The 12,376-nt window shown below is 29.1% G+C and overlaps 1 protein-coding gene across 1 annotated transcript; it reads left to right on the top strand.

Annotated features, from left to right (window-relative positions):
• Window positions 1-2,231: 2,231 nt before the first annotated feature.
• On the top strand, window positions 2,232-5,452 carry LOC108450089 (uncharacterized). The gene is made up of 9 exons (XM_017747542.2): window positions 2,232-2,553; window positions 2,631-2,842; window positions 3,209-3,390; window positions 3,483-3,767; window positions 3,846-3,904; window positions 4,007-4,043; window positions 4,161-4,232; window positions 4,401-4,725; window positions 4,845-5,452. Exons 1-9 carry the CDS (start codon window positions 2,436-2,438, stop codon window positions 5,211-5,213), a joined length of 1,659 nt encoding a protein of 552 aa, XP_017603031.1. The 5' UTR covers window positions 2,232-2,435; the 3' UTR covers window positions 5,214-5,452.
• Window positions 5,453-12,376: the final 6,924 nt, after the last annotated feature.

Below are 12,376 nucleotides of genomic sequence, written 5' to 3'. Positions count from 1 at the left end.
TAAATAATTATAAAATTATAAAATTATTTAAAAATATATAAATTATACATTTTATCAATATGTTTAAAAATTTAATATTTTAGTAAATATTTTCATTAAACAACTCTTTTTAAAAATTGAAACTAAATTTAATTAAAAATAATAAAAATAAAATTAACAAAAGATATAAACATTAAAAATTAAATTTATCATATTAAAGCAATATTCCTTTTATGAAATAAATATAATGGCCTCGATCAAAGTAATATTCTTTATTTTCTTTTCTTTTTTAAAATCTATGATTAATAATCAAATTTAATTAATTGTTATGACCAGCATTAAAATAATAAATATTCGTTTGAGACAGCTAAACACGCTTCGTTTAAAAGCCATGTGCCCCAAAAATCTATGGTGGTCCAAATGGAGAATGGAATAATTTATAATAATATAATATAACTTATATTTGACTTGATGAGAATATCATTTATTTTTTATCATACTATTAAATTTATATTTAAAAATATCCATAATTTAATTTAAAATTATTAATTATAATTCTATTTAAAAGTAAATTATGATAAATTTATTAAATTTAAAAACGAGTTATAACTTAAATAAAAATTTAAACATATTTATTATCAATAAGATAAAAATAATTAATAATAATGGTTAAAATATTATTTTAAAATTCAAAATTATTTCTAATTTTTATAAGTAAACTTTTTTATTTCCATATTTATTAACATAATAAAATAAAGTTATAACTTAAATAAGAGTTTAAGTATATAATAGACAAATTGATTTTGTCTTTATAATTATTAATTATTTAGTTTTAGAGTTATATATATATATATATATATTATGAATTTGAATTTGCATCCATAAATAACATCCATTACTAGCACCAATATCTCAAAATTAAATATTCGAACAACAATGACACGAAGAGCATGAGATAGATATGTAAGATAACTTTAATTAACTTTTTTATAAATTGTTTATTATATGCGAAACAAGTACTTTTTATATTTTCTTTTTATTTTAAAAATGTAAAAGGATTTACCATATAAGATCTCAATAAACTTTTTAATGTTTATTAGTTTAATGTAAATATATTTCATCTCTAATCAAATTAATGTAAATATCTTTTGTACTTATGATCAATAATTATTATAATAAATGTATGTTGTTTTATTTTTAAATTTTAATTTAATATTACTAATATATTATTTCCAATTTTTTATTTATAAAATATTTATTTTAAATATTAATTTATATATTATGTATTCTTTATTTTAATTTATAAAAAATCATATAGGATTGAGAACGAGTAAAATAGAAATGGCAAAGGTTTTGGTATCTGTGTGGCCTTTTCTTGTTTGTTGGTTTTGGCTTTTGTACAAAAATAAGAATCTCTTAATAATATTTTAATGGGCATGAGGTGGAGTCTCTTAAGCATAATATATAATGGAGTACACCCTGTGGTGGTTTAAATCAAGGTTTAACAAATTTAATCAGCACATGCTTTTCTTTTGCTACAAATATGTTTTAAAGAAATAAACAACTAATTAGGTAAAATAATGACTAATCCTTTGGTTATAAAGAGGTAAACAAGTAAATATTTGTTGGTGATGTGCAATGTTATAATGGGTAGGGCATTGATGGGTAGTTAGGTTGGGTAAATTTTAATAAATTTGAAAAATGTCACAAGATTATTGCAAAAAAGTCAAAAACTTAAAATGCCTTTTTATTAACTTTGATTGTGCAGAGTCTATTTTTCAAAAAGAGAAACATTCTCTTTTCATTCAATAAAAGGTTTTACATTCTTTATTTTGTTAAAAGGGCAAAGGAGTGATATTAAAGAAATTTACCAACATAGGAATTAGAAGGTATGGTAGCGAGATGACCCATAAATTATTTTTATTATTATTATTCATCAAAATAAAACTTAACTAAGTAATTCCCTTAACTAAATCATCCCAACAAATATTTTGAAAGCACAAATATATTAATTATTTTTGAGTAAAATAGGATAACTTGCTCAAGAATAAAAATAATGCCCAAAAGCAAAGCAAAACAACTGACTCAGCAAAAAGCATCCTTTAATTAACTTATAATAAAAGGAAAATTAATATGAAAAAGCAACTTCAGGCTTCACAGCTTCACCTTCAAGTTTAATTAGAAGGGTATTTCGGTAAAAATAAAAAGATACAGACAATATATAAAGGGACCTACCAAGTTATATAAAACATAAATAAATCATATTTTTTTCCCTCACCGTAAGGTTAGCTTCTTCATGTAATAGATTGCATCAACCTCTTAATATTGCAATTAACTCTCTTTTATCTTCCCCCCCCCCCCTCTCTCTCTCTCTCTCATACACATTCAAAAACATTCTTAAGAATATTGAATCCCCAAAGCAACTCAGAAAGGAAAAATAAAAATAAAAATACATAATGTTATGTTTCAGATCAAACCCTTATGCATTGTTTTTTCTTTTATTTTTTTCTTTGTTTCTTTTTGGACGTGAAATAGGTTCTCAAGCTTTAAATGTCCAGACTTTGAATATTTCAGGTACTGATTTTTATTATTTCAATGAAAGTTTTGGTTTTTATTTCTGGGTTTTTTTTATTGAAATCATTTTTTTATAGGGTATTGTAAAAGTTTTGTGTTTGGGGAGAGAGAGCAGAGTGAAGTGTTAGCATGGAGGAAGATAGAAAGGAGGAACCTTGTAGAGGGAAGTGAAGGAGACAACAACTCGTCTTTGATTTTGGCTGAAAAAAGGACTTACAGGAGAGACCCTCTTAATGATTTTCACAAGTACACTGGTGGCTGGAATATCAGCAATGAACACTACTGGGCTGTCAGTTTCTTCACTTGTTCACTTTTTTTTGATAAATTGATGCATGCAGCCTGGAATCATGAATTTTATATGTTGTTGGCTGGTTTGATTGTGTTTGGTGTATGTAGTCCTTTAATTTCCACAGTTTTATTTGATATTCGTATGATTTTTCCTAGAAATTTCATACCTTTATGTGTTTGTAATTGGTTTTGAGGCTTATTAAGAACACTTTATTCTCCGTAATCCTGTTTTTCCCTTAGGTTCTTCCCTGATCATTGATTCGGTTCTGTTTTCTTTTTTCTGTTATGTCAATCTCAATGAATCAAATTATCTTGCCAGTCGCTGGTACTTAGAAAACTTATAAAGTTTTCATGTCTGATAATGCAGTCTGTGGGTTTTACGGCGGCTCCTTTCTTTGTCATTGCTGCAGTCTGGTTTGTGATATTCGCACTATGCTTGTTCATCATATGCATCCGTCATTGCTGCTGTCAACTAAATTCTTATGGCTACTCTCGGACAGCTTATGCGCTATCCCTTATTTTCCTCATACTCTTCACCATTGCTGCAATGTACCGACACTCTTTTCGTGCTAAACTTTTGAGATATGTATGTTTTGAATAACCGTAAAATTGCTCACTCCATATATAACTTCATATTACAGTGCCGGGTGTGTTGTGCTGTACACTGGTCAGGGAAAATTTCATGGCTGTACAACAGACACACTGGATTATGCGGTTAGTAAGGCAGATCTCACTGCTGAAAACCTCAGGAATGTGTCAGATTATCTTTCTGCAGCTAAGAAAATTAGCGTGGATTCAGCTATTTTGCCGTCAGATGTCCAAAAAGGCATTGATGATATCGATAGGAAGATAAACTCTTCGGCTTCAACTCTTTCACATCAAACGGCTGATAATAAAGAGAAAATTCAACATGGCTTAGACAGAATGTAAGTTGAAGCTTTTAGGATGAAATTAGAATAATCTCAGAGCTGATCATGGAACTCATCTCATGCTAAATTCTGCAGGAGATTGGCTCTCATCATTCTTGCTGCTGTGATGCTCTTTTTGGCATTTCTCGGATTCTGTAAGTTATATTATTTTTCTGATCATTGCTCCATGATTCTTAGTAATTAGATTATCTCAATATCATCTAACTTTATACTTTTATTTTCGTAACTGGCTGCAGTATTCTCCATTCTTGGATTGCAGTGCCTGGTTTACACGTAAGTGAAGTATAATTAATGTATTTGCCTCTGTAATTAATGGTATAACTCGGGAAGGTCCATATGTTACTAAACCGAACTTCCTTTATCAATCACTTTTATGATTAATGAATGCAGGCTAGTCATCCTTGGCTGGATTCTTGTTACTGGTACATTTATTTTATGCGGAGTATTTCACCTCCTTCACAAGTATGTTCTGCTCAATTTCTCTTGTTCCATGCTTGTTTATTGTTCAAATCTGTTTTTCAACTTTCAGCCATATAATGGTTTACAAACATGTTATTGATGATAAGCTTAAGATGATATGAGCTCGAGACTGTTATTACACTTGGCTTAAAATTGTATCCTGTGATTCAGTGTTGCTGGAGATGCATGTGTTGCCATGGATCAATGGGTCCAGAATCCCACTGCTCATACCGCATTGGATGACATTCTTCCCTGTGTGGACAATGCAACAGCCCAAGAGACCTTGTCACGATCCAAGAATGTCACTCATCAACTTGTAAATGTCGTGAATGGTGTCATCAATAATGTTTTCAACCGAAATTTCCCACCAGCATCAGCACCATTATATTTTAATCAATCTGGTCCATTGGTGCCGGTTCTCTGCAATCCATTTCATTCGAATCTCACAAACAGAGACTGTGCATTTGGTGAAGTTACTTTGCATAATGCCACAGAGGTAATAAGGATAGCTTTTCTAAATATATTAAGTTTTAATTTCTTGGCTATACATGCGTAACATGCACCCTATGAACAGAACACACAATTACTTAATAACTTGATATCTGTTTCAAACAGGTTTGGAAGAAGTATATATGTGATGTTTCGGGCTCTGGGATTTGTTCTACACCTGGGCGTTTGACCCCTCAATTTTACACTCAGATGTCGGCAGCAGTGAATGTGAGTTATGGTTTGTATCGCTATGGTCCGTTCTTGGTTAACTTGCAAGACTGCACATTTGTACGGGATGCGTTCACGGATATCAGTCATGATTATTGTCCCGATCTGCGGCGTTATAGTCAATGGATCTACATCGGATTAGTAATTGTATCGGCTGCTGTGATGCTGTCATTGATCTTCTGGGTAATCTATGCAAGAGAGAGAAGGCACCGTGTGTACACTAAGCAGTATGATGGTAGATCCGAAGGCCAATACAAAGGTCGATAGGTTGTTAAATTTGGTCATATATACATTCCAAAATTTTGTACAATATGTTTTCTATCTGTAGGCTAATTAATTAGTATTTGAAAGCCTCTGCTTGAAGGGGTGACTTCGTTCGATACATATATCTCTCATGGTTGTGCCCTTAGCTGTTTGGTTTCATCTTTTTGTTGGTTACTGTAAAATTGCATGGGGGGTTTTATATATAATCAATGCAAAAGATGTTTTTATCCTTTGCTAAGTAATCTAAATCTATCTTAGAAAGGATTAATTTTCATCGAACTTAAAATCGATATGGCACTTTCATCAAAAAAAAAAAAAAAATCGATATGGCACATTGTTATACTATTCATTAATTACTCTATAAATCTGAAGATTCCTTCAAATATGTAGGTGGGAATTTATCAGCTTGGCAAGAGCAAATAAGCTAAAATGTCAAATGCATTGGATGATTGTAGAATTTATCGGGTTTCAAACCAATTTTAAGATTAAATTGTTATAAAATAAATTTATAAAGAGCAAAGAGTGCGTATTTTATTGACATAAGAAGTATAAATAAAATGAATGTTCGAATTTAAAGTATATCAAAATTTATCTAAATTTTGATAGACATTTACTTAATAATAAAATATTAATAATATCCCTCTTGAATGTCAATTGATAGGTAATATGTCTCATTAAAACTTATTAAGCTAAAAACCCTATGGAAAAAAATTCCTAGTGAAGGAAAAAGAATATGCATATCTATAATACGCATAACACGTTTCCCCAGTAAAAACCTTACCAAGAAAACCCGATTGGATAAAATCTCGATTAAGGAAAAAAAGTACAATGCGTATTTGTTCCCCTTAATAAAAATATCACATAATATCTCATCTTCTATGTATTCAATATTGAATACTAGCTTTTCAAATGATCATTTCAACGTATTTGCTAAGCATTTATATCATAATTCTTTTGAAAGTCATGCGTGAGGGAAAATTTTGGGGAAATATATTTTGATCTCTTTAGGAGTTTCAACAATAATATTGCATGCAAAACTATTATCGACTACTTTTATTATTGGTTTTACATTTTCTCTAATTGACATAACTTATCGAGATTTCTTTATTTTCACTATTTTAATCTTCAGTTTTAGGTACCTGAATCTCTTCTAGAGTTTTAGTTATGCCTTGGGTCTCTTTTGGAGCACCTGCCTCCACTATATGACCATCTAAAAGAATTTTCATTTTTGGAACCGAGAAAATCTATCATTTATTCTAACTGGTTGTCCTACTGGGACTTTGATTCAAATTAAAATATTAGGTGATATATAACACTTGGTTATTCTCATTAAATTTGTGAATACATTTAACAGTTAACTTGTAATAAAGTGAGTTATCATTTTTAAACTTCTTGTTCAAATTACTTTCTATAAGGATCTAGATAATGATAACTCATTACAAGCAATGATTTCATTCAGTTATTATTTCTCTCCCCCTAATATTGAGAAAACTATCAAATCAAAATAGTAATCACAAATTATGTCATAATTGAATCTCCAAAATATTCAAAACATCTAATAATACAAGGAGACTCGTAATTAATATATATTTTTAATTTTCTTTGAGGACCCATTCATCTTTGTACGTTGTGGTGAAGCAATTGGAACATACACACACATAGGGAAATATTTAGCTCTTAACCAAGAACCAATTGTAATGGGGAATATTTATAACTTATTGGCTTGATACATATAACATGTAAATCAACATAATCTCATGTTGAAATAGGAAGTTTAGTTCTCATAAGTAATGGTTTAGATATTAATCAGATGCGTTCAATAAATAATTCCTCTAAACCATTATGCACATAAATAACAAGCTTTTATAAAAGCTTTAGCAATATGGATTGTCTTAATTGCATAATCTGAAATTAATTATTTAAACAAGCAATCTTGCAAACTATAGGTTGTAAGTTGATAACACATATGTGATTATTTTGTAGATGCATCTATCAAAATCATATAATATCAAAATCATCCACATGGTGAATGAATGGGCCTATATTCATTTAAAAAATGCAAGACACTAAATCTCAACTTTAGCTAGTGAGTTTCTAATAATTAATTTTCATTGAGAACAATCAACAAATGAGAATTCTTTAAATTAAAGAATCTTCCAGTTTTTTAATGAATGTCCATATGAATTCTCAATTAATTTTCACATCACATATGATCCAGGATGGTCTAGCTAGTCACGCTAAGTAGTAAATACATTTGTATAAGTAAACTTCTGGTTTACTTTTAACATGCATTTCAATTGTAAACTTCTGGTTTACTTTTAACATGCATTTCAATTGTACTAATAATGACAAATTGATAATCTTACTGTCATTCTTTTTACTTTGTATCTACATGTAAATACTGTTGTGACATTTACTACTGGAAATGTCTAAATCAATGTGATGTTTATAATGTCACTAAGTCAACAAAATAAATATAATTTCCAAACAATTATATGAAATATTCGCTTTAGGGAATATGCCAAAATTTTCAAATGTTCAAAAAAAAAACTTACAACTTTAGGTGCATCCAACCATAACAAGCTTTAGATATTTATAACAATAATAATTCATATGAAATATGATCTTTTCTTCATTCACAATCTCAACATGATATCCATTATAATGGATATCTTTTAAAACTAATGCATTAACCATCACAAATTTTTTTTCTTTTTAGACATTGATATATTAGCTCTTGTGGAGCTTTCAACTAATTTTATAGAATCAAATATTGAAATAATATTTGTTTGTTTCAGTACCAAATAAGATAAATATTTTCTATCTGTAATGATAGAACTCATTACTATATTCTCATATCCTTCCTCAAAGAATATTAACAGAAACAAAATATTTGGGCATACGCCACATATGTGGCCAATAATCTTTCATATCACATTGATAACATAAGTTATCTTTACCCTTTGAAGAGTTATATTGAGAACTCTCATTGTTCTCTTATTTATTACTATGTTCTCACTTTTAGTGGTTCGTGATTATATATATTTTTTATTTTCTTTATGTTTGTATTCACTTTGAGGAATGCAACAAATCTAGTAAGACAGATCTAAACGCCTTCATTGATTCTTTATTTCATAATCACCATCGCAGACATATGTGAATTTCAAATCAGAATCTATCTATTCATGTTGTCATGATTAGTCTCCAATTATAATAAACATGATATAATAAATAAATCATAGTAAAATATCCCTGAAGATCTTTAATGTCATTGTCATCACCCACGTAAGGATTATATAAATTTCTTTGGATAATGATTACCCATCTTGCACAGGTCTTAATTGAATATTGAAATTGCAATAGCTCTAGAAGACAATAGACAACAACTTGAGCAGCAGATTTGAAGTAATTGTATAATAAAATAAAATAGAATCATACTGATAACGTGTTAAAATAAATAGATAGAAAGTAAAGAACAAAGAGAATAGGAGAGCAAAGAAAACATATTTTATCGATCAATGGGAATTATACAAAGCTTCTCCAAAATCTATATTTATAGACATAAGAAGTATAAATAAAATAGAACTCTTCTTATAATGACTATTAAAATTTAAAGTATATCAAAATTTATTTATTTAAATTTTAATAGAGATTCACTTAATAATAAAATATTCATAACATAAATATAATTTTAAATTACTTTTATTTACCTAAACTGTAAATTAGTGCCAAGTTGAACTGGTCGAGCATGCTTCCGTAGAGTTTGTACAATTAATCTTTGATTTTATCAGATTAATATTTACCTAATGAAGGAAAATTTATTTCATTTACATTAAATAATTGAGTTCAGATCAGTTAAAAATTCAAAGAAAAGAAAATAAAATTGTGGGTTGATCCACATGCATGCATTTAAGAGTCACCACTGACTAGACAGACGTCACAGTTTTCGCCCCACTCCTTGATTCCGCACCTTGAAAGGTAAATAAAAGGAATCATTGATGTAATTGTGACTCGGCTTTATTCTTCTTCCATTTCTTTCATCCAGGTTTGAGATTATTTTTAGATTCTTCTTTAAAAATGTGATATGGTTTATCATATATATAGACTGAAGTTGTTGAATATTTATTTTTAAAATCATTTATTAATACAAAGCTCCAGGGCAACTTTTTTTCTTTTCAAAGCTATAAAACCGCGACATTCTGAAGCTAGGAATTGGTTACCCACACAAAGAAGAGTTATTCCCGGTTTGATAAAAGCTTTTTTGAACCATTCTCATGGCCTCAAAACATGCATCATCATGGAAGTCCAAGTCAGAAGGGCGTAGATGCCTATGTGCCCCAACCTCACACCCCGGATCCTTCAGGTGTAGCCTGCATAGGAATTTCAACAGGCTGCCGCCTGGTCGCACCAAGCTGGTTCGTGTGTCACCCACCCACTGGAAAATACCGAAAGCAAATCTCATCAACCCTTTTCTAATCCAAATCCTTAGACCATCCACCCATGACATGCAAAGGAGGAGAAATTTCCAGCCCAAGCCTTCCAGGTTTTGTTTATCGAATGCCAACACAGACACAATTGGGGTTGCTGTCTCTTAACAATAATATATATTATATTCTATTGTTGGTTTAGTTGCAAGATTTTGCCCTTTGCTATCTTTTTCATTCTTAGAATCTTTTGAGGTTACATGTATGTGTATAGGAGCGAATTGTATGTATATAAAGCTATCTATGGCAGTGAAAGGCAGAGGAAATATAAGGTTTCTATATATTTCTATTTGAAGTTTTTTTTTTTTTCCCCTTCTTTGCCATGTTCATTCACGATAGTATATACCATTAAGCCAGAGTTTTAGAAATTACAGGCAAAGTGACATAAGATTCGAGTTTTTTTTGCTACATATTTGATGATTTGATTCCTTTTGTTCTTCTTTATATCTTTGTTTTATAAAAATAAAACGATGGGCTGGAAATTATGGTTAAAAAGTTTTCATGATCAAGGAAAGGAATATATTTTATAGAGAACATAGTGATAGCTAAAATTATTAAATTTCAAGATAAATATTTATTACTATTAAGATTAAAAAGCGATTTTAAAAATATATATAATATTTATTTTAGACAAAAAAGAATATATCAACTCCTTTAATAAAGCTAAACAGGGCTTGTTTTGAAACGCATATTATTTACCCCAAACCTGAGATGTTTCACGCAAAATTTTAATAACCTTCCTGTTTAGTTTAGCAGCTACAGATGTGGATGGATAAAGAGGAAAGTGAGTACAGTTGGTGGGTTGATGTGCTGATTTTGTATTTTTCATTCATATAATTTATATTCTTTTGTTTATTTATTTATATTTGTAAAAAATATTTTTTATCAGTTTTGTTGAAAATTCCAAATTCCAAATAATAAGAGTGCATTTTGAAACTATAGAATAATTGGGTAAATGTGATTCTTATAATTACAAAGAATTTTAATTTTTTTTACATGTTATGTTTGATGGTACAAATTAATTATATAATTTTGAATTTTAAAAATATTAATTATTATAAAAGTTATCAATAATACCTAAAAAATAGTATGTACTTTAATAGGTCAAAATATATAGAAATTGTCCCTCATAAATAAAATTGTGAGATTATTTAAACAAGATTCATAAAATTACACGTAATCGTATTTAAAAAAATAAAATATATATCTTAAAATTAAAACACTATTATTATTGTATAAATTTTTTTAAAACTTGGAAAAACAAATTAATTAGAATTAAATCCAATTATAAGCAATCGCAACTTTGCAAATAAAGAGATCAAACCCTAGATCTAAACTTGAAACCCACATCATTAAGCTAGTGATGTGATTGATGTTATAACAAAGTACCACATTCGTTGGCGGAGCATCTATGATCAAATTACAATTCGATTACAACATTAAACATTTAAATATAAGTATATTAGGTATATAAAATGATAAGCATTAATTTCTAGGTATTATACAAGCTTACGAAAGCTCTATAGCTAACCTGAGGTTGAATTAGGACCAATTTGTAATGTTTTCAAAGCTCGAAGTTGATTCACAATGTCAGAAGTTTCTTGTTGCGGCATCACATACTGACTTGGCCTCATCGCAACAATCATTACTCGACGTCGTGGCATGGCATAAAAACTTGATCTCTTAGTGACGACCAAAACTTGTTATGACATGACATACTATTTTTAAATAATACCAATTTGACATCAACCTACCAGCACCAAATCATCCCAAATATACAACTACAACACATTTTTTGAAAGTTTTGGTCCTTCTATCCTGATCATATATTTTTTAAGTAGATTTGTAGTTTAATTATAACAAACAAGCAAACTAGGTAATAAAAAGAATCCAAAATTCAAGAAAAACAAATTCAACAGATCTAGAAAATAAAAACTCGTAAATTAAACAGAAGTGTAAATTGATTTAAAAAAAATACCTCATTTTTACTATGATATGCTTGAAATTTATTAAGTGTTATTAATCAACGAAGAAAAAGGTTTCAAAATTTTGAGTCAAAATGCTTTTCAATTCTTTTAAGGTAAGAAAACAAATATGAAATGCCCAAATTACTTAATTTTAATAATTCTAATCTCTTATTTTTATTCCTATCGTAAAATTACTTTTTTTTACTTTAAAAAAGAAATTAAATTTAAAAGTAAAGATTATCTAATTTTTTCTTCATCTCCTTCTATTTGCATGGTAAAAGGTAAGGTTATACTTTTTATTTTAGTGAGGTAGGTTAAATAATAAATCTAAGACTTAAAACCATTCGCCCTCATTGTTTTCATTTTGAAACTTAAGACTGAGAGTTAGTTATGAATTGTTATTCTGGTGCAATAGTTGTTAAGCCGTTGAGGGAAAGCTAGTCAGTAGCAGTTTCTATAAATCTCAGTTGTAAAGTTTCAAGAAGAGGTCAGATATGAAATACACAACATACTATTTCTTTCATTAGGTTCTTCTTTGTTTTCTATTCAAGATTGTTCTTATCTTAGGTTCTTTCATGGTATCAGTCGCCTAGTTCCTGGTTTCATCTTCCGCTCATGGATCCATCTATTGCATCTCCGACTGGTGGTGCTATTGCCTCTTTTCCAAGTTCACGCCTAGTGCATAGTTTTTCTTGCCATGAAACAGTCAGGTTGG

This window comes from Gossypium arboreum, chromosome 8, assembly GCF_025698485.1.
Source record: "Gossypium arboreum isolate Shixiya-1 chromosome 8, ASM2569848v2, whole genome shotgun sequence".
In the NCBI taxonomy this organism is placed as follows: domain Eukaryota; kingdom Viridiplantae; phylum Streptophyta; class Magnoliopsida; order Malvales; family Malvaceae; genus Gossypium; species Gossypium arboreum.
Note: the sequence above shows the minus strand (reverse complement) of the source record. Positions and strands in the feature narration are given on the sequence as shown.